The 27,562-nt window shown below is 46.5% G+C and overlaps 1 protein-coding gene across 1 annotated transcript; it reads left to right on the top strand.

Moving 5' to 3' along the window:
• Positions 1-8,478: 8,478 nt before the first annotated feature.
• Positions 8,479-23,998, top strand: LOC137675891 (heat shock factor protein 5-like). Its single transcript, XM_068422177.1, is given in 7 exon segments — positions 8,479-9,153; positions 10,309-10,513; positions 14,641-14,735; positions 19,053-19,226; positions 22,213-22,293; positions 22,295-22,376; positions 23,949-23,998. Coding segments are annotated over 7 exon segments (1,362 nt in total).
• Positions 23,999-27,562: the final 3,564 nt, after the last annotated feature.

Raw genomic sequence — 27,562 nt, forward strand, 5'->3', positions numbered from 1 at the left:
CATATGTTTTTCTGGTGATCTGCTCCATGTTACATATGAATGTACTATATAAGGTACAGTTTATGTATGTTGCATACTACTTTGTTCTCTTTTGGCTCCAGGTGACTCTGCTGGAGTGGGGCTGGTTGGACAAAATGACCTCCAGGGTCGTCAGCAAACATCTTGTGCAATTTGTGCCCAGCCGCCATGGTTTATATCAAACTGTTAGCAGCCTTAGGAAAAAGAAAAATAAAAAAGTGTAGCTCCCTGAAGAATCTTCTGAGTTGAACAAATTAGTTACATTTACCAGGTAATTTCTTGGCATTTACAAAATTTCATCATTTGGCTTCTCCTGAAGTAGTGGGAAGTAATTTAGAGGCAGCAGATAGTGTCCTACAATGAGCAGAATCAAAGGAACAGAGGAACAAAATAAGAACTCTCCAAGTCCATCTAGTAGTTAGAGGCTGTGACATCTGATTCTATCTAAAATGAACTAAGAAATCACTTACCAGTGATTACAGATCTGCCACCATGACTGCATTCACAGTTGCTCCTTATGTCTGCCATTAAAAGTATTAACCCAAACTGTATCTCCTTGAGTGAGTTAGGGAGTGCTGAACATGAAGTTATGCTCACAAAGCTGAGGGAATGGTAACATGTTGATGGAAAGGAGGATGAGCAATTTGAAAGCTCTCAGTTTGGCTTAGATGTACCAGAGTAGCACATCTGCCATTAACCATAAATTTCCCAGGAGAACAGACATACTGCTCTTTTTCTTTATGGACATCGAAAATAGAGCTTCAGTGCAATGAAAACAGAAGCTCTTTTGGCTGATGAAGCAGCCTACTCTGTTTTCTTGTTTAGGCAAAAAGTAAAATGCTGTGTTACAGAGTTAGCACAGTGGGTAAAATTTAGCTTGCGAGCCTCCCTGCTAGTTCCAGGTGCTGCTTCAGGAACTTGTAAATAGCTTTATACACTTCCCACAGAGGTGCTCCCGTTGTGAGTTCGTCATCCTTGGACATTGCGTATCTTACTGATCACTTATTGAAAGCTAATAACTCCAAGCAGCTATCTTTGCTACCTGGACTAAGGACAGCCTCATATATAACGTCTAGTGGCATAATTTTAAGCTCACTGGTCAGAGAACCTGGTTCTTAATGTTTCTTAGCTGCTTTGCATTCTAAAAGTTGAGCACAACCTGTGTCCTGTCCTGATGTTCCTGAAAAGTGAGCAGCTATAAAGGGTAGGGCTTAACTGACAATGAGTAAGGTGAAAATAATCAGAGCATTAGCTCAGAGACCACTCTCCAATAACCTCCATCTGCTGCAGGAATTTGCCTTATTGTTGCCCAAAGGCCCTACTAGACATTCAGATCTTCACTGCAAAATTACAGATCTGGTGTCGCTTCTCTGCAACAGAAGACATTAAAGTTCTCAAACAAGCACACAGTTTTTCAAACAGTTTTTCTGACGAGGAAAATCTGTTGAACATGGTGGAGCAGGTTAACTAGTATTTATCACATTTATGGAATGATATATACTTCCTTTACAATTTTCAGAATAAGCATTGCTGTATTATTCCACAGCAGGAAAAGAGGTACAGAGAAGACATACACTGCACTAGCAGCTCAGAAACATACGGAGATATTAATCAGAAACTAGTGATATCTGTATATATATGAAAAAAAAGTGCAGTAGTGACCTGAGCATGATGTAAATGGTATGGAATAAGGGGTGGAATGTCCTGGTTTGCACGAAAACAGAACCAGTTTTCCTTCAGTGACTTTTCCTTGCAGTGAAGTTTCTTCGAAGTAACTGCGCTTTCTGAAACTAACTGCGTGTTTTGGAGACAGTGTCCGCTTCGAGGACGGGTAACGCTCGGAGTTTATAGTTATCACTGAGGCACCGGTAGGGATGTTATGCAGGAAGGCTCTTGCTGTACTTATTGCTAGAGAAACCAAGGGCACTGCTAAATTCCTCACTGCTTACGAGTGAAGATCCATAGAAGGGTCTCCCCTCCAGGGAGGAGCGGACGAGACAGGTGACCCAAAACCGACCAATGAGATATTCCATCCCATACACGTCATTCTCAGTATAAAGCAGGGGGATCACGAGGGTCTCGCTCTCTTCCTCTATGGCCAGCATGCGAAGAGGACTCTGTCCTTTTTCCTCCTGCCCTCAGTCCCAGTCTGTGCGTTCCTGAATCCAGATCCCAACTGTCGCTGAGTCCAGTGCGGGACTTTCTGGAGCCTGACCTGCAGCATCAGTGGTGAAGTGACTGTCATCGGAGGGGAGCTCGATCTTGGTTTTGTGTGCATGTGTATACATTTAATTATTTCCATCATTATTATTGTAGTCTTTTTCATTGTTATTGTTTACTGGAACTGTTTTAACTTTCCAACCTGACAGTCTCTCTCCCTTTTTTCCTTCCCCTTCTGAGGGGGAGAAGGGTTAATAGAGAGCATCTGCCATCAGTTTAATAGCCAGCCCAGCCTTCAACCATGACACAGGCGTGGGGCATCGACCACCTCTGTGGGGAGCCTGTTGCAGTGTCTGACCATCCTCTTGGTAAAGAAATGGTTCCTAATGTCCAGTCTGAACCTCCCCTGGCGCAGCTTTGAAACATCCCCAGGCGTCCTGTCGCTGGATCCCAGGGAGAAAGGATCAGCACCTCCCTCTCCACTTCTCCTCAGGCAGCTGTAGAGAGCAATGAGGTCCCCCGTCAGCCTCCTCCTCTCCAAGCTGGACAATCCCAGAGTCCTCAGCTGCTTGGCATCCATCTGCCGAGCATCTGCCAAAGATGGGTCCTTTCCAAGTGGAGGAGAAGAAATGTCAGGGCCAAGGCTGGATCCAGAAGAGCAGGAAGAAAGCCTGTGCCTGAGGGCAGCAGCATGGTCACCTTTCCCTGGCTGCTTTCCAGCCAGTCAGCCGGCCACATGTGCTGGTGCCTGGGGTTGTCCCTCCCCAGGTGCAGGGACTTGGCGCTTCCCCTTGCTGAACTTCTCGGGGCTCCTGCCGTGGCAGGGTGAGACCCCAGGGTGACGCAGAGAGCAGCACCCGGTCATGACTGCGCACAGGAGGAGGGATTTGGGCGCCGCTGTAACAAGGCTGAACCCAGCAGTGCAGGCTGGTAGGAGAGCAGAGCCCCAGGACGTGGGGGCAGAGGGTGTGGTGAGGAGGAGGCCAGGCCTGGGGTGACGAGCGGTGGGGCACGGGCTGGCCCTGGAGACCCCTCGGCTGGAAACGTCTGCCCCGGGACCAGCTGCAGAGATGGAGGCCTGGAGCTGGGCAGCGCATGCCTTTGGGGGGAACAACAAAATAGCACCTGGCACCTGTAGAAGGACCCCTCAGGGTTAGCACCCCACGCCTCCCGGCAAAAAGGCAAAAAAGGTGCATACCCCAGCTGGTGGCCCGGTCATGGTCTGGCCATCCCTCGAGGCACCGCCCAGGCTCAGCGAGGCGGTGCTGGCCTCTTGCTGGCTTCAGAGGCCTCGGAGCCGCTGGTCTTCCTCTTTGGGGGTCGCCGTGGCCCCCTAGGGGAGTGTGCCCTGCCCTGGGTGGAAGTGGAGGGCCCGGGCACTGCCTCCCCTGGCTCCTCCTGGGGCTCTCCTCGCTCCGCAGGGATGGCTTCGGGAGCAGAGGTGTAGCTGCTGAGACCCCCACCTACGGCAGCAGAGGAGGCGGTGGGGAGCTCCTCTGGGCTGGATCTCCCAGGGCTGCCCGAGGGGGCTGGGACAGGGCTGGGAGACCCTCGTCGGGAGGCAGCGGGGCCGGGGGCACCCGTGGGGCTGCCCTCCCGTCCCCCGGCAGCACGGGCGTCCTGCCCGCCAGGCAGATGGCCGGCCTCTGCCCTGCGCCGCCGCGCAGCCACACGTGCACACTGCTGCTCGAGCGTGGCCGAGCGACGCTCTAGGGACGCCCCCGGCATCCCGCCCCGCAGCCCTGCATCCATGAGGAGCTCCTCGAACTCCCGACGGACACAGGACTGCAGGGTCTGGAAGAGCGGCAGGTTGCCCCAGAGCTGGCTCAGCCAGTTTGGGGGCTGGAAGCCGCTCCCAGGACCCCTGGGCACCCCTTCTGCAGCCCGCCGGTGGGGTGCTCCAGGCCCATGGAGGCGGTGGGCGGTTGCGTGCCCAGGAGCTGCTCCCCGCCGGCGGACGATGACTGATGGTGCCGTGGGTGGTGCGATGACGTGCTCCCTGTAGTCATCGTCTGCCCGCACCGAGTGCAGGATGGAAGAGATCCTCCTCTTGCAGAGGGGGCACTCGGGCTTGCTCTCAGCCCACCGCAGGATGCAGGCGTAGCAGAACTTGTGGAGGCACAGCATCACAAAGCCGGCCTCCTCCCAGCTGTCCAGGCAGATGGGACAGCGGTCCTCCAGCTCTGTGGACATGCTCTCCACTGGCTGCGGTGGGTTGGGGGGAGCTGGGGATGTTGAGACGCTCCCTCGCACCGGCGCTGCAGCAGCCCCTGTCACGTTAGAAAAGAAGGAGAGGGCCCAGTCATGGGCTGGCCCGGGGAGGGCTGCAAGAAATGCCCACGTCCCCCAAGAAGGAAACCCTCCCAGCTGCCCAGGGTGAGGTGTCCCCTCCCAGCTCACCTCTGCTGCCGTGAGTGTGCCTCCAGGTGCCCCGGCTGCCTGAACCTGGCAGGGCCTGGGCTAATTCTGTGGTGGCTCTGGGGTCTAAGACCAAGAGCTGCAAGAAAAGCTCTCCCGTGTGGACACTCGCACTGAGTTTGGGCTCAGCACTCCAGACTCGCAAACTGCTCAGCTGGAGTGTGGGCACCAGCCGGCTGGGTGGGACTCGGCACCTGGATACAAGCTGTGACGGATGCCGGGTCACAATGCATCGCTCGGGGATGTTAGAGTCCATCTCTAGGAGACCTCACGGTCTGTTGCTTGGAGATGTCTCAGTCCATCCCTGTGAGGATCATGAAGCTCTGGAGTGAGTTGCCCAGAGGGGCTGTGAGATCCCTGAGCCTGGAGGTCTTCAAGTCCTGAGTGGCCACAACCCAGAGCACAACTGTCTCAAGCCCGTGAAGGGATGCTTGCTCAAGTCCTGCACAGGGATTGCTTCCACTGGTGGAGGAGGAACTTCCACTGGTGACAGAAGCATGTGCAGAGAAAGTCAGCTTGTCAGTATCACCCTTTCCCCCTTGTAGTGCTAATGCGGCTTGTGCCTGCACCCAGCTGCCCTAAAATCCAGCTAAAACCATCCTCTTGCCTTTCTGCTTTGGATGTCTCCACAGATCAGACGCCTCACCCAAGGAAATACAGCAGAGCTACCTCCCATGACTTTCACGTGATGGTCCTGCTAGTATTTAGTGGCATAACGTTTGCCATTTCTGCAACAGCCTTGCACTGTTGGCTCCACCACAACCCTGATGTCCTGTTTGCATTTTACACTGACCTCTGTTCATATCTGTAGTATATCACATCTGCCTTTATTAAATGTCATTTGCTCCTTTTTAGTCCTTTTCCCAGTCTAGGAAGGCTTTCCTTTTTTCTTGTCCTCTTCTCCAAAAAACAGGCAATCTTTTTCAGCCAGTTTTGTAGGTGCACTCTTTATTCTCTCATCAAAATCATAACCGAAAATACTGTATATAGAGAGTACAGAATCACAGAGTCACCGAATGTTTAGGGTTGGAAGGGACCTCTGGAGATCATCTAGTCCAGCCCCCTGCCAAAGCAGGTTCCCCTAGAGCATGTTGCACATGGTCACGTCCAGGCGGGTTTTGAATATGTCCAGAGAAGGAGACTCCACAACCTCCCTGGGCGGCCTGTTCCAGTGCTCTGCCATCCTCAAAGTAAAGGAGTTTTTCCTCATATTGAGATGGAACTTCCGATGTTTCAGTTTGTGCCCATTGCCCCTTGTCCTGTCACTGGGCACCACTGAGAAGGGTCTGGCCCCCTCCTCTTGACACCAGCCCCTAATGTATTTGAAAGTATTGATAAGATCCCCCCTCAGTCTTCTCTTCTCCAGGCTAAACAGACCGAGCTCCTTCAGCCTTTCCTCATAAGAGAGATGCTCCAGTCCTCTGATCATCTTCCTAGCCTTCCGCTGGCCTCTCTCCAGTAGTTCCTTTTCTTTCTTGAACTGGGGGTCCCAGAACTGGACACAGTACTCCAGGTGTGGCCTCGCTAGGGCAGTGTAGGGGGGGGGTGGAGGATAACTTCCCTTGACCTGCTGGCCACACTCTTCCGAATGCACCCCAGGACAGCATTGGCCTTCTTGGCCACAAGGGCACACTGTTGGCTCATGGTGACCTTGTTGTCCACCAGGACTCCCAGGTCCTTCCCTGCAGAGCTGCTTTCCAGCAGGTCAACCCCCAGCCTGTACTGGTGCATGGGGTTATTCCTCCCTAGGTGCAGGACCCTACACTTGCCTTTGTTGAACTTCATGAGATTCCTCTCCGCCCAGCTCTCCAGCCTGTGCAGGTCTCGCTGGATGGCAGCACAGCCTTCTGGTGTATCATGCCCTTACAACTTAATTTGTGATGCCAGAGAAATGCAGCAGCGAGTGCAAGCCCACGAGGTGATGCTGAGGTTGCTCAGTAAGGGTATGGGAAGTGGTTAGTGGGTCAGATGGCCACCCTGCTTCAGGTCAGTCTGGATGAGAGGGCAGACTCGGACACTTGCTGAGCCTGTGCCAGGCTGCCTGGATCGTCGTGGAAAAGTGCCGGTGTGAGGAGAAACAAACAGAATGTCCTGAAGGTCACAGAGGGCAGAGGAGGAACACTGGTGGGTCTCACAGGGAGAGAAGAGGAAGCATTTCTGTAGCAAAGGCAACACTCGCCAGTGTTGTTGGCAGTTACCACGTGGAAGAGGAGAGACGAAGAACTTTTGCACAGGGGCTTGAAAAAGGAGCACAGGAGATACTGAGCAGTGTCCAGTTGTGCATGAGGAGGCACCATCCGAAGAAATGAAGAAACCCATGCTGAAGAGTTGGCAAAAGAGGAGGCACTTCCATCTGATTTCCTCAGAGAGGGACAGTGCGAGTTTGGGGGAGCAGTCAGTCTCCGAAGTGTGTGCAAGAAGCATCGGGAGGAACCAGATGTGCCAGGGGGCTGGGATAGTCCTTGTTTCAGGCTGTTCTGGACCATTTCTCACTGTGTTTGTTTCTTTACAGCTGAGAAAGCCCAGAGGTCTGAGTCAGCCTGTGGTTCTCATCAGGGGCCACGATGCTGAGCTTCTCATGGGCATCGTGAACAAGAACAGAGACGCCCACGTGAAGATAGAGGTCAAGGAGCCACCAGCTTGGGTGAACGACACACCGTTCCCGCTGTCTTCAGTGTCCTCCTTCCCGAGCTGCTGTGCTATGGAATAGGACTCTCCCAGAGATGCTGAGCTTTCCTCCCCGGGGACAGAGATCACAGCCCTTTGCAGGAGCTGCCTGTCTGCAGCATTCAGATGGCGTGTGCAAATAAAGCTCAAAAGTGCTTGCAGCTTAAGTACTTTCTTCTCCTTCAGAGTCATGAGTGAGGTGAGGGGATTCCCTGACTCTTCAGCTGAGACCAAGCCTTGATTTTCTCCCCTTGTGCTACCCAATCCCTTCTCAACTCGTTTTCTTTTCCCTTTTGTGAACTGACAGTGAACTTTAAGCTGACAATTTCCAACATGTGCCATAACTTCATCGTTTCTTCCCTGAGTGTTACATGTTCCATGGTACTCGTCAGTTCAAAGATCATCACGGTGCACATGAAGTTAGGGTCGTGAATCATGTTTATGAGCACCGCATTTCCCCGATGTTCTCCCCATCAGTACCAGGAGGCAGATCTGCAGCCCTTCACGGTGCTGCTGTCCCGAAGAAGTGACGATGATGGGCAGAAATCATCCCCTCGTTCACCACCCTCTTCTCAAGGTTATTACTCGGTGGGATTTAATTGAATTCCCTTTGTGAAACCGGGCCCTTCAGCCCCGCTCTTCATTCCCACCGCAGGGACGCTCCGGCCGCAGCCCTCTCCGGCCCGGCCCCCTCCGTGCCGGTGGGTGAGGCCGGGCGCCCCGGCAGGACGCGCTTTCCCCGCTCTGCCGCGTCTGTAGCCGCGGGCCCGGGCTGGCAGCAGGGCGTCCGCGCCCGCTTTGGTCCGGGGACCCCGAGCCTCCCCCGGGGCCGCTGCGAGCCCCGGTCTCAGCCTGGGCCGAGGTGAGCTGCCGGGGCTGAAGGGGACGGCGGGGCCGAAGGGACCACGTAGCCGCTGGCGGGGCGGAGGGGACCGGGGGCGGCTGAGCGGGCTGTCGGGGCTGGGGGAGCTGAGGGGCACTGGGGGGGCAGAGGGGGCTGGCGGGGCTGGCGGTGCCGCCGGCGCTGCGGGGGTGCGGGGCCGGCACCGGCGCGCCGGGGCCCGGCGGGGCTGCAGCAGCGCGTCGTGAGGCGGCACGTGCCGGGCGGCGCGCGGGCCGGGCCGGGGGCCGGGGAGCGGCCCGAGCGCGGCGGCCGTTGGAGCGCGATCGTTCCGCCGCGCCCGCACCGCGTCCGCGTCCGCGTCCCCTGGCGCCATGGGGGAGCTGCGGCTGCCCGCCGCCATCAGCCCCGACACCTTCCCCGCCAAGCTGTGGCGGCTGGTGAGCAGCCCGAGCGTCCGCTCCGTGCGCTGGGACAGCCGCGGCGAGGGGCTGCTCATCGACGGGCCGCTCTTCGAGTGCGAGCTGCTGGGCGCGGGCCCGGCCGGCGAAGGGGCGGCGGGAGCTGGCGAAGGGGCGGCCGGAGCCACGGAGCTGTTCAAGACCAAGAACTTCAGCAGCTTCATCCGGCAGCTCAACCTGTACGGCTTCCGCAAGGTGCTGCCGGGGCCGGCGGGCAGCGTGGCGGGGCCCGGCCCTGCGGGGCCCCCGGGAGGGGGCGATGGTGGCGATGGCGGCAGCTCCGCCAGGCCCCTGCACCACTTCCTCAGCCCCCACTTTCGCCGCGGCCGCCCCGACCTCCTGGTCCACCTGAAGCGCCTGACGAGCGCCAACAAGGCGAAGCTGGCGGCCGGCCTGGAGGTGACCAGCCGCCCACCCAACCGCTTCCAGCGGCTGCTCAGCACGTCGCTGCCCGGGAGCCCGCTGCTGCCACCCTCGGTGCTCGGTGAGGCCAAGAAGCCCGGTGAGAGGGAGTGGGCAATGTGGGCCTGCGGAGGGTTTGGGAAGCGCTGGGTGGCCTGGGGTTTGAAAATGGGCACTCCCCTGGGAGTAGGGAGGAGGGTTACCTGTCCTTGCTGGTGGCCGCTCAGTTCACCCAGTGTAGAAAAACGGTTGTTCATGCAGGCAGACCTGCTGCCAGCAGCACGGGCAACGGCGGTTCACCTCCATTTCAGTCTGCCTGTAGTCTACAATACAGTCCCCGCTGTGTACTGCACTAAGAACACCCTCTCCTGATCTCTGTGGAGCTGCCACAGCTCTACAGATGAACGTTACTCCTCCTTGCCCATCAGTAGGGATGCTTAATAATCTCTCATTAAATCTGTGTGAACCGATGGGTCATGTGAAGTGACAACCAGAGCGTCGTGTCAGCTTTGTGCAAAGGAGAAAAGACCTGGTAGTAAGATTCCTGTCAGTTATCTCCTGAAAAAGAATTACAAGCTAGATAGCTTTTAAAGAGGATTGACTGAGTAGGTGAGAGCTAAATAGAAAATACTATTGTTGAAAAGCCCAGAACATGTTTGTTTTCTTTCTTTCTAACCCTCCTTGAGAGGATCGGAGCTTTCCAGGACAAGTCTGGGCTCTCAGAGGATTACTCCACAAATTCCATATAAGCTTGAGAGCATTGCAGTTGTTGCTGTGTAAGGAATTTGTGACTATCTTGTGTTGCAGCGCTCTTACTCTGATCAAACCATGGGCTGCTACCAGAAGAGCAGTCCTGCTTCCCATGCCCTTGGTCGCGTGTTAACCATCATCTTCCTTGCAGCTGATACAGCAAGTGTGGTGGTTCAGCCCAAGGACCTGAGGAGAAGCCTTGAGCGGCCTTGAGTGCCTTCCGGCACTGCGGAAAAGTCACAGATGCGGTAGTTCTTATAGGAATTCCATGAGCGTAGGTGTTCTCGGTGTTACTGTCAGTGTTTCAACAAAGTCACCACAGGCTCTAATAGAAATTGAGCTGTCATGGTATAAGAGCAAATACCATTGAACGAAATAATAACTGACTGAGAGAGGAAACTGAGAGAAGAAGAAAAGGAACATCTAGGAAATAACAAAATGGCAAAGTTTGGGATGTTTTAGTCTAAACAGAACTAGTTGAGCTGGCTGGAAAAAAGTTGGCTTTGAATTTTGTTTCTTGACAAACGGAATGACTTGTCATAAAGTACTTTCAAAGCCCCTTGGAGGATTTTGATATTGCCCTTCCCTTAGCTGGCTATGAGCTCTCCGCATGGCAGTTTGGTAAAGTCTTGCTTTATGATTTCCCTGTTTCCAACAGAGGTCATGTACACACTCCAGCCTGTTGTTGCCTCAGTTCTGCCGAGTCAGCAAGGGTCTGAAAGCGTTGCCGCTTCCCCTCCAAATTGCAGCAGCTACTCATCTTCAGTGCAGTACTTACAAGCCTACCATCCAACAGGTATGAAAAAAATTTCTCCACTTGCTTTTCAAAAAGATATTTAAAAGTGATACTTTGCAATATTTTTCTACAATGCTGTGTCATGCGTATACCTGAAGTGAGAATGAGCTAGAAGGTGCAAAGTCTAAAAGGAAGAGAGACCTTTAAAGCAAAAAGATTTTCTGTTTGGTATTCCTGTCCTTCCTCCAGATGTTGAGCATCCCCTGGTGATTTTCCAGAGGGCCTCTCTGTTGCGGTGAAAGGGCGAGGAGAAAAACGTTTGTCTATAACTAGTCAGTGTTAGGCTAAATTTCATATTTTTTTGAATTAAGCACAACTAGGACGATGATACCAAAGCACTGAGAACTTGTTGAAAAGTAGTATACTAGTCCTTGGTCTCATGCTTTCCCAGGTTAAGTTTTCAAAGTCAAAGATCAGTCAAAAGTATTGTGTAGAATATTTCATTCTGCTCTTATGATTTTCATATCTCAATTTTTTTTCTTGCATAGCTTCTTTACGTTGTGGTATTTTTATGCACTGAAGACTAGAAAGTAGTGATTGACTCCTTTCTTTTGTCTAAAATGTTTCTGCTAAAATTTTCGGTCTCACTTAAGTGTTTTTATTGTTCAGAAGAGAAGCTGAAGCAAACTATTGTTCTTTTCCTCACCCTTACCTCGAATTGGAAAAATCACGTGATAGCTTATTTTTTGGGGGTGGAGGTGTGTCTGTTTTTTTTTAAATTTCCCTAAAACTTCTGAAACTCAGAACATAGCAACTCTTCCCTTCAACAAACTAAAGCTCAGTTAAATTTCACATGCTTATTTTTATGCAACGCATCTAATTTTTCCAGAAAAAAGGATTTAGCGAGTGCCTCAATAGTTCTCTAATAAATAGTTGTCTGCTTTGGAGATAAGAATATTAGCCTTGATCAGACCAAGTGTCCATAGAGCTCATCATTTCCTCTGACAGTAATGCCCAATGAGGAGTGCAGGAGTACAGGTCTTTTTTGACAGCTGCTGAGTGTCAAGCTGGTATGTTCCTGAAGCTATCTCCTATAATACCAAGGTCTGGCTCCTGATTATTGATTGACAACTAAGAACCCATCATTTTCTGTGTGAAATTAGTTTATTTCTCCTAAGTGCAGAGCTTTATCTGATGGGTAGCGGCTTTGGAAAACTCATAAGGTTTTTTTTAACACATCTTCATAGGTGATTGCTCGTTTCTGACCTGAATAACCTGGTGTTACCAGCAAGCATCACCTCACTGCTCACTCACTCAATTTGTGAAGTTCTTTGTTAAAATGCTGAGCAACATGAGTTCCAGTGCAGGTCCTTGGGGACCTCCACTGGTGACTTCACTTACCTGTGAAAAGTGACAGTTTATTCCTATCTTCTAGGTGCTATCTTTAAAACAGATTATTTTTTAAACGTACAGCCTTCCCTCTTGTGCTGTTGTTGCTTGGTTTTCGTAGGAGTTTCTGATGATGACTTGGTTAAAAACTTTTTGGAAATCTAAATATCGTATCAGCAAGATCACAGTTATCCATGCTTGTTTACCTACTGGAGGTCTGTCTTTCAAGAGGGCAATGAAGGGTGACTTCTCCTAAACAAAAAGAAGTCTTGTTGACTCCTCCCTGTTATATACTACCCAGAGTCAACTACTTCTCTATTCCATTGAATTTCCTTCTAATTTTTCTTATTCAGCTCTCAGATTTATAACTTGTATTTGCTTATAAATTTTTTCTTAACATACTTGTAAATAGCTTCCTTTAAAAGTATTGACATCTTTGCCTGATTTCTTTGCAACCTCTTTAGATATCCAAAGATATTTGCAGCATGTTTGAAATATGGTCATTCGACTTCTGTGCAAGAGTATTTGGGATGCAGAGTGTTCAGTCCTTTTGTTGTTCTGTGAACTGTGCTCTTCATTGATCTCTGCTTGTTCTTGGGGGTCCGTTGCTGGGTTGGTTATAGCCCTGCTGACAGCAATTCCCTTTTCCTAAATAAGTGTTTGTATTCCGCATATTGTGTCCTAAAGGGGGTGTGAAGTTTTCCATCCACAGCTTGTATAGGCAGTAGTATGTCTCTTGTTTGGCAGAAGCCAAATCTATTTTGGGACTGCTCCATCTTGTTCAATGGAAGGGGCTGTATCTCTTTCTTAATTTATTCAGTAAATATTAGTTTATTCCATAAGATGTTGTTCATCCCTGTCTCCTTAGTATTCAAATGAGATCTGTGTTCACTGTCAGATATTTCGTAACAGCCGATGACAGAATGTGCTTTAGCTGGTGGTTTCCTCTGCGTATGACTAGATGAACTGTATCTTAGACAAAAGAGCTTAGAAATGTCTTCTCTCCAATTAACAGGGCAGGACAAAAGCATGTGAGTGAAGCAGGTGTGTTTGTTGAATCTTGATTCCATTTCAAGACTATTACAAATGAATTGACACCTTTGCCTTTGATAAGACTGCCCGTCAGTAACTGCTTTCTTCAGTGTTATTTAAAAAGTGGTTTGGATCTATGGTGACCCTCCTTTTGTGACTGTGGGTGATGAGTGCTACTTATATAAAATTGGCCTCCATCTTATGGTGGATTTGCTTCTTAACTGACTACCGTTAAGGCTACGTTTGTGTCTCCCATGAGATTTCCACAGATGCAGTTGTTGTTGCTGTTAGATCAGTCACTGCCATATCCTGTAATGTGGCAAAAAAAGAGTTCTTGTGGGTGTAAACCATTCTTTTTATGCAACATTCTGCATTTCAGAACCATTCAGAATCAGTCATCAGTCTAGTCTTCTACAGAGTTATTTTTATTCTCCTCATTTTGATTTACAAACATAACAATTTGTTTGCTTAATGAGTTGCTTCTGCTGTAAGCTCTACTAACTGTAAGAATACTGTCATTTATATTTTACTTGTAGCTTTTTGTAGCGTATGATCTGGACTTCATGTTTTACACTTACCTGCTATTTCACAAGCACTTTTTCCCTTCAGGTCCTTCCTTTCCTTTTCTTAGCAAATAGGTTCTTTGTAGTATGTGTTTGTTTTTCCTTAGAATCACTCCAGCAGGTTACAAGAAATTTCTCCTTTGTCATTGCTCTCTTGCATTGTTTTTACAGTAGCCCTTCAAAAGTTTTCTTTGGTGGTTTTCTTGGGTTTGTAACCGTACTTTTGAGTTTCCAGTGACTGAAACCCAGATATCGTTTAGGTTTTTTGCAATATCTAGAATTGTAATATGTTCACAGGTCATAGAATGTTCTTCTGAATGATATCCAGATTTCATCAGGAATTTGCTCAGAAATAGCTTTTGAAGTAACATGAGTCATACACGTAAGTCAGGCTTCTTTAGCAGGGTGTCCACTAGCTCTTTCTGTGTTGTTTAGCTCCCGTGTTTGTTGCTCCAAAAAAAGGGCACAAAAATTGAGCAACATCATATTAAAAAGGGCAATAGGTATAAACATTAAAAAACCATATTGGTTAGCGTAGCAGCTGTCTCATGGAAGTGTCAAGCATTGCAAAGAAATTGATCTGATCTGTTTGCCATCTCAAGTTATACTTATTACATTTACTTATTAGGAACATTGGACTAAATTTGATTTCCCCAAGGATTTCTCTCTCTCTCTGTCTCTGTCTCTCTCTCTCAGAATGACTGCAGGTTTTAAAGATTATCTGTCCTGCAAATACTGCCTTTACTTTTAAATTATCTCTGCGTGTCTCCAAAAAAGTGGCTGCAGAATACTGCCTCGTGTACAAAATTGCTTTTTAGAATAAAATCACTGTTTAGTTTCAGTGTGTATGAACATCTAGGCTCTTCCTGTGTGAATCCACTTTCTGTGGTAAGTTGTGATGAGAAAGTTGAGCAGCCAAATGAAAAAGGTGATATTAAGATACAAAAGACTGTGCTTATGGAGTTTCAATGTGTGTGTATATCAATTTTACAATATATATTTTTAATATATGTACACATAGAATAGAATAAGTATTTTTTAAGATGAAGGAATTTGTCTTAAAATCACTTGGGAGGTAATAATACATTTCTGGAATTGAGTTTACTGTGTGATTATTGAAATGTTTAGTCAAAGTAAGCAGTAGAACTCTGCATACCAAAGGCAGCTTCTGGAAGTCTGATCACTGTGTTTGAATTCTTGCAGCTGCACTGCAGGGTTCCCCAGCTGCCCACACAGATCTTCCAACTGGCTGTGCTGGTCCTACAACTTCGACATACACCCCCTGCAGCTGTTACCAGGTGAGTGTAGCCTATTGAAATGAGGTGAAAGCGGAGGAGACTCTATGAATGAGCTGTAGGTTTATGGACTTCTGGAGTGAAGGATATAAATTTGAAAAGTGATCTGCTTGAGAAAGTGAAAGTAATGTGGCTTACAAATATCTATTTCAAAGACCCACTGAACATTAAACAGGTACTTTTGTAATTCAAGTTAGGTTTCAGGGTAGCAGCACAGCGGCTGTCCTCCTCTGTGGAGTGTTTCTGTATAGTTTTTTGCTTGACTTCACGAGAATTCATTTTAGTTAACGAGTCTGCATTTATCTTTGAAGACTGTCCTTGCCTGGACAAAGAGAGATTCTTTAATATTCTGAAACTACTGTGAAACAGCTCCACTGTGTTGTGCCAGACAGCTTTCTGCAGTCCTGAGTTTCATTTGGCGAATGAGAAGAACTAAGTTGACTTTTGGAGTTGGCCCCACCTCAGAGATGTCTTATTAAAGATAACTACAGTACTTACTGTAAATGCTTTATATAATTCTGGTGGAAACTGCATCTCATTTGGAGGGCCTGGCTTATCAAATGTCAAAAGAACTGAAGTAAAAATGCAAGGGCTTCCTTTTCTGCTACAGCGTAATGCATAACTTGTAATGCATAAGGACTGTGCAGATGGTACAAAAGACAACAGTTTGCCTTGTGGTTCTCACTGAGCTGTGGAGAATAATGTTTACCTGTGCTAAGTGGGTACTTCCCCAGACTTCTTCTGAGGGCTGGAGCCAGCTACAGCGTTGATCATCCTGCCCTGCCTGTGTATTGATCATCAGTAACCACTTGCACAAATCCTCAAAAGCAGTGAAATCAGTCAGCCCTGCCCGACTAAGCATTTTTATCGTTCTTCACAAAAAATCAGAACTTTTGCCTGGTATCGTTCCACTCAGTATCTTCCAGCAGTGGCAGGAGTTCAATGCAATGCTGCTGAAGGGTGGTTTGCAGAGCATTTGAGGCTGTTTGATCACACTGTGGCCTACTAGATACCGCTGGCAAAGTCTATACGAAACTGCTGGTGCTGGATAACAAGTGACTGGACCAGTCGAGAAGACAGCGAGCCATATCAGCACACTGGGTATCAGCAAGCTGATTATCAGCCCTGTTTCCGTTGGATCCAGACAGCGCTTGGTGGTCTCAGAAGGAAAACCAGGCACTGTTGGCCAAGAAAGCTGAAACCTCATGCTAGTCCTTACTGAGTCTTGCAGAGAGCATCACTTGAAGTTTAGGAGAGATTAAGCCAAGTACAGTTTCCTGTGGCTTAGAGGCCAGCTGCTGGGCTTGTACAGGACACACCTGACGTGCTCAAGGTCTTAGGTGACCCTGACTGGAACATGGGCAGACAAGGCGGGTAAATAAATGTCTGTCTGCCTGCGGTTTGCTCTCCAGAAGAAGCCTCAGAGAATTACTGCATGGAGCGGCACGGGGATGTACATGGTTATAGCCACACGTAGTGGCTGATTAGGGTGTATCTCTTGTCAGGGTTTCTGAAATCAAGGTTTCAGAGATTTGTATTACACTCTCATTGCAACTGGTTACAGAACTGGGAGCTCAGGTAGAGCTTCCTGCTCTTTTTCGTTTGGGTTCTCTGGAAGTGGGGCTCGGATCAGTGTGATGAACCGGTATCCTTGGATAGGAATGAGTCTTGTGAGAGAAAACTCCTTCTAACTTCTGCAACAGCAGTTCCAGCAACTCACAACCATTAGTGCAGCATCTCCCTGCTGCTTTATCACAGGTGTGAACCAAGGCTGCATGTTGGATTTTAATGATATTTTTTTTCTTTTTTCCTTTTTTTTTCTTTTTTCCTTTCTTTTTTTTTTTTTTAACTAGCAGCCCTGCTATTTGATTGTTGCTATTAGCATTGGTATTAAGCTGTCAGTATTTCCTCATGGAACTGGAGCAAGAGGTAACTGGAAATGGAAGAAATAAATGTGGGAGAAGAAAGGAGAAGAGAAACTTTCCTGACTTTAAAAGCAGGTCTAAGTGGTTTGCTTTTATTTGTAATAAGAATAATAATCAGCCATATAATTTCAGAATGAAATGGAATATGAACGAATTCTGAATGATTGCCCAAGCACTCCAGCCACACTGTTTTGGTCGTAGCAGCCCCTGAAAAGTTGTGGTTGTGCTTTACTACCTGTATATGCTGTGCTAATCTTGTAAGTGCAGTGCTCATCTTCCCTTTCACCACTTTTGCTAAATTAGACCATTTTTCCTCTTGAGCTCAAATGAACAGCAGCCTATTAGTCTTTTGAGTCCTGACTTCTCCATCTTTCATCACTTCTCATTGTTTTATTGCTGCCTCCTTTCCATCCTTCCCTGCCTTAACTTCTCTAGATAAAGTAAAAGGATTTAAATTGCATCTTTGTGTGGGCACTTTCTCCTATTGGAAATGGGTACGAGATCCTAGAGCGCGTCCAGGAAGATGATGTGTGTTACAACAGCTTCAAGCTGAGGTCCCCTAAGAAGACGCAGAAGAAGTTGCAGTGTGGGTTTGTTTGTTTGCTGGTTTTGACAGGGATGATCTCTTCCCTGGACAGTTGACTTGGTAACCCAAATCTTACTTAAAATCCTGGCTACTTGAGATGACAAACAGGCAATGCAACAAAAGTGAAACACCTTGTTAATATTTTAAAAAATACAACTGAAAAAAGTATTGAATGCAAGGAACTATTTTTAAACGTATATCATAAAAAAATAAAGGTGGCTTGCCTTTAATGAAAAGACTTGGCTTAACCTACATTTCTGAAATGGCAGGTTTTCTCTTGCCCTCTCTTTCTCTTTCCCCCCCACCTTCCACAGTTTATGGCTATCTGCAGACTGGCACATCTACATGAATCCACAAGAGGACTTGACTTCATACAGCCAGAGGAAGGGATCTCATCTCTTTTCAGGGCCTTCTGATGCTCATGCTGCTGAGAGACCTAGTCCTTCCCTGGCATTTGATCTGATATGGCTTTCCTAGTAGGTGATCCTGTGGCTTCCTGTTCTCTAATTTATTCGTCTATGGAAGTAGCTTTTTGTTAACCATTACCTCAGCTAGAAGGTCTGAGGATATTCAGGTGCTAAGGACTAATCCTTCATACCAGATCTCTTCCAAAAGAAGATTGTATTTTAAATATACCTGACTTTCTGTTCAACATCATTATATGACTTGGATTTGTCAGAAGAAAATACTCTTCCATGTCCTTTAACTCTGACTCATCTCCAGAAGAAACAGCCGTACAGACACTGTCCATTAAAATGGGATTTATCATTTCCCTTGGGTAGGACTTGCTGCTTTTGAAAAACTCTGCATTGTCTTCTTTCTGCTTTAAACGTTCTTTGATTTAGATGAATTCTACTGAAAACATTATCATTGGTTTGCTGACTGTATCCTGTCATCTTGTGATGTCATTACAGAGAAATATTTCAGTTCAAAGCTGCTTTGCATGATGGCAAAGGCAGCCTCTACAGATTCTTCAAGAAGTGTTTCTGACCTGAAGATCTAGAGGGCTTTTAGACAGATTTCTGTAGTCTTTGAGTCATGCATTTGTGGGACACTGTTGTGACAGGAGCATCCAGATGTGAGGCTGTGGCAGACAGGGCAGTTGTACAGTATTTGTTTTCATAGGTGTCTGAACTGCTGTTCATTTTGGCACTGGAGCATCCCTAGGAATCACCCATTGTGTGGATGTGTATAGGGACAATTACTTGAAGTGGAAAAAGGTGTTATTGGTAGGTAACTGAGTTCCTCAAACTGTGTTGTCCATATGCACATTCACAGCGTATGTACCTTTTTCTCTTGCTTAAAAATCTTGCGGTTTGTGTTGGTTTTATACACAACAGGAATGCTTGAGTTTTAGAAGAACTGAAGGCAGGTAGATTTGCTCTATCATTTTCTATCACACATGTGACATGTGAAGGGAGTGGTTCTAATGTACCCCCGCAGGTCCTCCTAAGGCTACAAGTCTGTGGTTTGAATGCTTGGGTGTCCTTACACCTGCAATGCAGAGGGCATGCAGCCAATGCATCTGAGGGAGTACGCAGCTACTGATAAGTAACCTTCCTTTCTCTCCAGGATAGTCAGTGGACAGAAGAAAGCAAGTGTGCCAAGAGTAAGGTGGTTAATGAAAAACAAGACAAAGTAGTAGTAGCCTCTTTTTTTTTTTAATTAAACCTGCTGTTTTGACTGAAAATAACAATCTTTCAGGCTTTTGGATAAACAAACACTTCAGCTGATGCCTTACAGAACCAATACACATCCTGTCACTGTAATTTTTTGATATAAAAGTTTACTGTATTTTGTTTCCCCCAGAGTCTTCCAGTGCAGTCACCTTACCCAGCAGAATTTCTGCCCTCCAACTCGATGTGTAATACATCTGATGGAGACAACACCGAAGTAAATCTTGAAGCAGTATTTCAGCTCGCTGATGAGATGAATCCACCACCCAAATCTCAAGTGGTGAAAGTGGAACCTGTGGAGAGCCAGGTAAGGGGTAAAGGGAGAGAAAACATGATCTCTTTTGAGATAACTGTATTGGATAGTAATGCTGGGTCTGGAGTGATAGCTGTTTAATAGTCTTGCGTGCTTAAGAACTGAAGGCTGCTTTAATTAAGCTTTTAATGGTCAGTGAAGAGTTTGCTTGATAAAGCAAGATCTAAAAAAGAAGAGGGAATGAAAAAGTATCCCACGTTAATGAGCATGAGATGCATTAGCCTGTGTTGGCCAAGTTAGGGTGCTCATTTGCATGGGAAAAATAGATAGTGCGGGTGTATTCATGGTGATGAAGTGGAAGCTGGTTTAGGTTCTAACTTTATTCTGCTTTATTCTGCTTTCCTGGTTTCCTAAAAGATAGCAAAGTAAAGAGCAATTCTTTACATGAAAAGAGTTAGTACATTCAACAGTTCAGATGCAGCGTTGTCCTCTTAGCCTCAGTAAATTCCTGTCGTAGACTTTTACAGGTTTTGGCCTTTAACAGGTGTATTTTATTCCACTCCTACTGCTAAGAAGTATTTCTTTTCTTCTTAAAGTGGAAATACAGCATTTCTGTAAACTTGACCAAGAGGAATTTGCCTCCTGTTTTGTTCAGTGTCCTCGGCAGTATACCGATGCGAAGGTTGAAACTCTTGCTTTCTTTGGTGAAGGTTAATCCAGCAAACCCCCTTCCTGTCAGCTGTTTATTTTAGTACTTTAGCTTCTCATTACGGTTCCAGCTGGATATAGGTATAGTGCAGTCGCTGTCCTGTAAATCATGTAACCAGTGAGATGCAGCAGATTTGGCATTTTTCAGTAACTGAAGTGAAAAGGCAAAACTTTCACATCCATCAGCTTTGGTAGCTTTGTTTGATTCTCCGCCAAACAACGTTTGGGACTCTGAAATGGCAGGAGTACTAGGCCTGAGTGCAGAGTCTGTCCACAGATGTGGTAAATCCATGGTCAGAAGCATGTTCACTTAAAAAAAAAAATTAAAAAAAAAGAGATAACCTGGGAAGCAGATTTGTGGGGGCTAGCCTGATGGTATTGGGATGAAAATCTTGTTATTGCTGTTTTTATATTAGATTACTAAAGAGCTGGTGTGTAAGATCCTACAAACACAGTGATAAAAAGGAATCTGAAAGCAGTCCTGTCTGGTATCGTTGCTCTTCAGTTTCCACACACACAACTGTAAGGCTTAAAATTGGACACAGCGTTGCAAGTACACGTTCCTCAGTGAGGGGGAAATGCAGTTCCCTCAGTTTGCTGGCCATGCAGGTCCCCGTGCAGCCCAAGGTGTCATTAGCCTTACCGGGCCCTGCAGCATGACCAGGTCCTTTCTAGAAGAATGGCTAATCAGAGTTTCTAGGCTTCTTTCAGCTTGTAGGCTAGTAATAATTTCTTAATAATGCTTATCCCAATATGAATGGTTTTTTTGTTTATCAAACAGTGCAGTTTGTTTTCTACATCCCCTGTCTGATACTGTTCTTCGGTTCATAGTGTATCCATTTTTCTCTTTTATTTTTTTTAAAGAACGAAATTTGTGGAATTGTTCCGAGAACAGTTGTCCTGTGGAGTATCCAAATTAGGATGCTTACTTGAGAGATCTTCCCTTCTCTCACTAGTTGGTTAAGGCTGCTTACTCATTTTTCTAGAGCTTATTATTATGTAAATGTCACCAGGAATGGAGAGGTTTAGATCATCACTTGAGAAATTTGGATGCTAGCTGGTGAAGGCAGTGAACTACAGCCCTCCTTCCTTCTCTTTGTTTTTATGCTGAGGAAGGAGTTTTGGCTCACGTTAGACAAAAGGCATTGCTCGCCAAATGGGTTTCACATGGCCTTGTTGATAGTACTAATGCAATACAGACAGACAACACACTTGAAAGAACAACTACTGGAGTAAAGTGGGTATCTAGCAAGTGCAGGAGGCGTGTTGGGGGGAACTGGCTCTCCCTGCAGTATTCAGTTGCTATATTCGCACAGGCCTTTTTGAATATTATTAGACAACTTTGTCAGAGAATGTGTATGTATTTCTGTTAATGTGCATACACATTGCCTTTTATCTATTGAACATTGAGTAACGACAGACTCAAGGCAGAGAGTGTGATTTTTGGGATTACTAATATCTTATTACCAAGTGTGATGTCCTTTTGTCTTCCGTAAACTCCCACATACCATTTTTCAAAAGCTTTTTTTTCCTTAATAGAAGGAAACGTGCAGGCTCTGGACAATCATTCATCTTTAGGGTACTGATTGCTAGGATATTTGCAGAAGAGATGAATATTCTAGAACAGGTGATAGTGAGAACATCTTTCTGTCCAAAGGTGAACTCCACGTGCTTAACTTTGGGCCTTTACTTCTGCAGTGGAGTAGAAACACAACTTGGCTAGCTTTTTTTTTTTTTTAACATACAGATTTTTGCCACGTGACCATGGAAATATCCCAGTTCAGTAAATGGTTGCCTGGAAGATATATATGGAGCGGCAGCAGAGGGCTCCAAAAACCAAGCAACACATTATAATTTAATGTCTTAACAATTGGGTGGGGTGAGATGTCCAAGCAGAAACGTGCAGCTCCCATGTGTGGTTTTGCATCACACAGCTCCGACGAGTTGTTTGAGCTACATCTGTCCTTACTAATACACATGTTGGTAACACTGAGCGCACCTGGATTTCTTGTAGCTTAGTTCTTCTGGCTAGTTTGATAACTGAGGGCAAAGCTCAGACTGTGAGGACACGTACCCTAACTTTGTATATTCTAGTTTTCGGATTTCATGTTTTGCTTAATAGGACATTTTGTAAGAGCTTGAGTTTCAATTTGGCAACCTTAATTCTGAGTTAAAAACACTTGTTATGTAAACCGTCTCGGCAGTGTTCACCACTTGTTAGATGCCCTTTTGGAGTGGAGAAGAATAGTTATTATTTTGTCCCTGAAGTAATTACAAGAAAATGTTGAGTGATCTTTGGTTTTATTTCTTTTTTTGATTGTTCGTTTTTAAGGAGATTACTAGTGTTATATGCGAATCCACCATCATAGAGACAGCAGAGAGACAGCTGACTTCGGGAATGGAGCCTGTGAATGGACTCTGTGGAAGAGAGAGACTCATCTGTAAAACCTCCATGCAGGAAAAGAAAACGCAGTTCTGACGACGGCAAGTCCCCTGGTAAGAAGAGATGCTACATTTTTTTAGAGATTACTGAGACAGCTACTCTGAAACTGTTAGAGAAAGGGGAGATCAGAATAGTTTAGCTACTGTCTGCAGTGTAGGTACGTGATTGTGCCTTGAGTTAAAATATTATACTTGTGCAGCCTCTTAGTATACTTACCAAGATGTTTCGATAGATATGCTTAGGCTAATTACTCTTATGTGGAAAAGGGTTTAAATTCTGTGAGTAAATAAAACCTGAGGTTCTGGGAGTGGTGTCAGAAACCTGGATGTCACAATATTGAGACAAAGTCCAGAGATATGTTTTCTGGAGCATGACAGTGCTAGGAAGGAAATACTCAGTAATGAGGTGACTGTTGATGTAACAGGGAAAAAACCCACCAAACTGACGAAATTGGGTAGCAGTCCAAACCTTGCGCCTCAGATCACTAATTAAATTTTGTAGCAGTCTGCTGATACGTGTGCTGAAATACATGAGAAAAACAAGCAGCAGAACATCTGAGGCCAAACAATTCACAAACTTAGTAAATAAGGAAAAACCTACATGTCCACGGATGAGGGAGACATAAGAGGACACAGAGAGTACTTGGGATCCATTGTAGAGGAGAAGCTGGTGCAGCTTGCAGGTCTTGCAAGGAGCTATTTCCCTCACAGCTGTTCATCAAAGAGCTGCCTGTAGAGAATCATAGAATGGTTTTGGTTGGAAGGGACCTTAAAGATCATCTAGTTCCAACCCCCCTGCCACAGGCAGGGACACCTTCCACTAGATCAGGTTGCTCAAATCCTCATCCAGTCTGGCCTTAAACACTGCCAGGGAGGGGGCATCCACAACTTCTCTGGGCAACCTGTTCCAGTGTCTCACTACCCTCACAGGAAAGAATTTCTTCCTAATATCTAATCTAAATCTACCCTCTTTCAGTTTAAAACCCTTCCCCCTCATCCTGTCACTACTTGCCCTTGTAAAAAGCCCCTCCCCCACTTTTCTGTAGACCCCCTCAGGTACTGGAAGGCTGCTAGAAGGTCTCCCCGGAGCCTTCTCTTCTCCAGGCTGAACAACCCCAACTCTCTCAGCCTGTCTTCACAGGAGAGGTGCTCCAGCCCTCTGGTCATCTTCGTGGCCCTCCTCTGGACTTGTTCCAACAGCTGATGCTCACTCAAAGGGTAGTTTTTAGGTTCCAGAAGACTAATTGTCTTCATACCTGACAACTTGTGAGAGGGACCCCCTTTTCTTTGGGAGCAGCAGGAGAAGCACAACTATTTGTGAGCCCTCCCGGAAGTCAGAGGCTGCAACTTAGTTCAGCACTAAGATACATCATTGCAAATGAGTATAGGCTGTGTCATTTGTTCCCTTCCCACTCTTTTTCTTGAGAGACAGTCGGTACAGCTCTCTGTTTCCGGGCGTGTTTATCCCATGGAGGTGTAAGGGATAGTTCACCTTTCAGGGACTGCTGCTTTCAGCCCCAGGCTCGCTCTTAGGACATAGATTTGAAGGTGCTGATGATGCAGCTTCTTCCTCTGCTACTTTCTAGTTAGATTTTTTTGAGTAAATCTGTCTGCTTGTATTGGCAGCATCTACACTTGCAACAGGAGTCCTTATGCACTTCAGGAATGATTGGTAGGAACTCTGTAAATTCTGTGCGTATCCTTCCCCATCCCCTCTGCATTGTACTCCCCAGGTACACTCAGCTAGTGAATATGGCTGTGCTGGACCTAATGTCCATAGCTGGACAATGGTTTGTGCTTCCTCTTCTGAAAGAGGACATAAGAAGGACCAGATTCTGATGGGGGAAATTTTTGTTTGCAACCCTTCTTTCTGGAAATAGGGTTCTCAGAGTGGAGCAGGTGGAATTTGTTACTTCTGGATTTAAACATTTAAGCTGATACTGATACGTTAAGGGAAAAACTCTCTTTCTCTGTTGAGAAAGTTATCGTCTGCCTTTCAGGCCATATTTTATAGTACCGGATAGAAGTACAATTGCTGTGCATGCTGCCAAGTGAAACACGCACAAGGACTGATATTTACTCAGTATTCCCTTTTCCTCCTAGATCTGCAGGTGCAGGTGGAGATACCCTGGAAGCAGGGGTGCTTTCCCGAGGAAGAAAGAAGAAAGAAGAAAGAAGAGGGTGTCGTGTTCATATTGATAGTAGGTGTTAAGATTTTCATAGCTATGTATTTGTATTTCTATTAAAATATTATTTGAAGGATAAAGGGGGTAGCCTCTGTATTTGTGTTGTTAGAGAAATGCATGTGGAAGAGGACTTAAGATATAATTCTAATTGCTTCATGCATGTTCATACTTCTTTTATGACTAATTAGAGCCAGCCCTGAGCAAAATGCACAAGAAAAGAGCAGAGAGAATTTAGCAGGACCACCTCAGTTACGCCCTCCAGAGCTTTGTGTAGCTTCTAGCTACAGTCAGGATGTCCTAAGCGAACACCGAGCGGTAGGATGAACTGAGGCAAAACCTTTCCCTAGTCACCAACAGTCCAAACCAGACAAATGTGATCTGAGGATGCTTTCAGGTAGGGCAAGTGGAGCGTTACCATAGTGATTGGCCTCGGATTTGTTATTCTTTGGCGTATATGATGTGTGCGGTGCGATTCCAGTTGCCCTGAGTAGTGAAAGGCCGGGTGCTTACGTTCAAATCCTCCTCCAATGAAACAATCTGGAACGCATTTCTGAATGAATGAGAGTGTTAAAGGTAGTTAAAAGGAAAAGATGTTGTCTTTGTTTAGCCCGCACCCGGGGCTAAACAATAACAGTTTTTCTCTCACCCCGTGTCCCTTCCCCAACTGAGGAAGGGAAGTGGGAAAAGGAGGCAGACTCGTGGGTTGAAGTTGAACAGATTTAATTAAAATAAAGAAACCAATATCAATAATAAAACAAAACACACAAAATTATACTTAGCTACAGAGTTGCAGCAGGTTTTTCCAGGAATACCTGTCCTTGGGAATCAGAAAGAGAGAGAAGAGAGGAGAGCAAAAGAGAGTCATCCTCTCCCCTCCCCCAGCAAGCTTTCCCTTTTGTAGTGAACTTGGTGTTAGTGATATAGAATACACCTGCGGGCCAGCCTGGGTCACCTGCCCTGGCTTTAGCTGCTAGTGGCCCTGATCACCATGGCTGGCCACAAACTGAAACAAAAATCTAACAGAAACTTGATTCTATAAATTTTATCCCATGAAACCAGGACAACTTAACAGCAAAGCTCTTGCACTGTAGTGGCCAGTGCTTCCACAGCCACAGAATTTTTAAGTTAATTTTTGTGAATGTGAGTGTGTTCCTGTGAATTTAACGTGCCCCCGGATTCAGGCTGGCCCCGCTTCAGGGCTAGCTGTGTCTTTAACCTCTTTCAGTCTCTCCTGGGGCATTTAGGTGACAGGGCTCCTGTCTCCACCCCCTTATAGCAGAACTTGTAGCTCATCCCTCTCTCTCAGGGCAGCGGCCTCTCCCCTCCCAATGCATTTGCCTCATGGGCTCCATCTGGCACAGCTGCCTTGCGAGAGGCAAAGTCCCTTGGGAGCTGTGACTGCACTGATCCCCAAACAGGCTTTCCATAACAGCATCTTTAATTTCTGTAGACGTTACCTCAGCAAACAGCCCACGCTCCCGGAGCGAGGACGGCTCCTCTAGTTCTGTATTTGGGGTGTGGTGGGCAGTTGTTGGATGCCCCATTCACCCAGGGGCCTGGGTGCCAAGGCTGGGCAGGGGGCAAAATGCCTTCCACATCCACGCCCACCTTCAGCGGGACTCAGGCTTCTCTGGCCCTGCGTTAGCGCAAACAGGGTGATAACCCTGCCATCTTCAGCAGCAGCAGGTGAAGCGTCACATTGTCAAAAATAGGAGCCCGAGTTAAAATTCCCAGCCCAGTCCCATTTCCAGAAGCTGTGGGTGCCTTCTTGCTCCCCCAGGGTGCACTTTGCAGTACAGAGCCACGGTCACACAGCATGGCAGTGTTGAAGCTGGAGACAACTGCCGGCACCGGGGCACATACTCTACCAACTAACCCAGTCCAGCCTCACAAGTGCATGAACGGTTCCTCAGAAACCATCGCGTGGTTCCAGAGCAGCAGCAGGGCCAGCCCGGCGCTCACCTGCTCTCGGCAGGGTCGGCTCCCGAGAAGTGCTGTGAGCGGGAGCCTGCTGGGAGGTGGTGTTGGAGGGTGCCAGAGCTGCGTGGGGAGGGGCGCAGTGCAATACAAAATGTTGGTTATAAAATTATAAAATACAATACAAAATACATATGACACAATTCATACAATACCATAAATACCGTACAATAAAACAACACATACAATACGTATAAAGCAATGAAGACAAAATACAATACATACGAAACCATATAATAGAAACCATATAATACGTAAAATATAAGACAAATACATTACAATGGAAAATACATTTACAATACAAACTACATTATACACAGTCAACACGATACAATAATACCATACCATACAATACATAGCATACCATGCAATACATACCATACCATGCAATACATACCTACAACACAATACAAAATATAATATACAATACATGTAATACAAAACATACCATACCACAGCATACAAAATACAATACATACCATACCATAGAACGCAAACCAGCACATACAATACATACACTGCAATGTGTACAATAAAAAATACAATCCATACAATAGAATAGATACAATACCATACATACTGTCCTATACAGTACATGCAATACAATAAATGCCATGCAATGCAGCCTTACGATGCCATATACATTATGCTATAAATGCCATAAAATTAAAAAAACCCCAAACATACCATACAATACTATACATATTGTGTGGGATATAGTTAATATATTTTGCATATATATATACATTTTGCATATATATATGTATATATATACACACGTAAAAATATACTGAGTCCATATTGCATTGATTTCCAGGGGATCTGTGATATGCAGCCCTGCAAGCCAGGATATTAATGGTCTGTATAACAGTCAGAAAATACCAAAGCATGATCCTGTCTCGTAGAAAATAGCTAAAAAAAAATAACGCAATGAGTGCCATTGCAGCAGAACACAGGGTTCCTTTCTCCGGGCCTTGATGCCTTTAAGCATTTAGAAATACTACAGGGAGCTTAGAGGGGAACAAAAGTGAGATAATAAACTCTGAGGGGCTGATCCATGACTTAAAAGTACACATT

The sequence above is a fragment of the Nyctibius grandis genome, chromosome Z (genome assembly GCF_013368605.1).
Source record: "Nyctibius grandis isolate bNycGra1 chromosome Z, bNycGra1.pri, whole genome shotgun sequence".
NCBI lineage: Eukaryota > Metazoa > Chordata > Aves > Nyctibiiformes > Nyctibiidae > Nyctibius > Nyctibius grandis.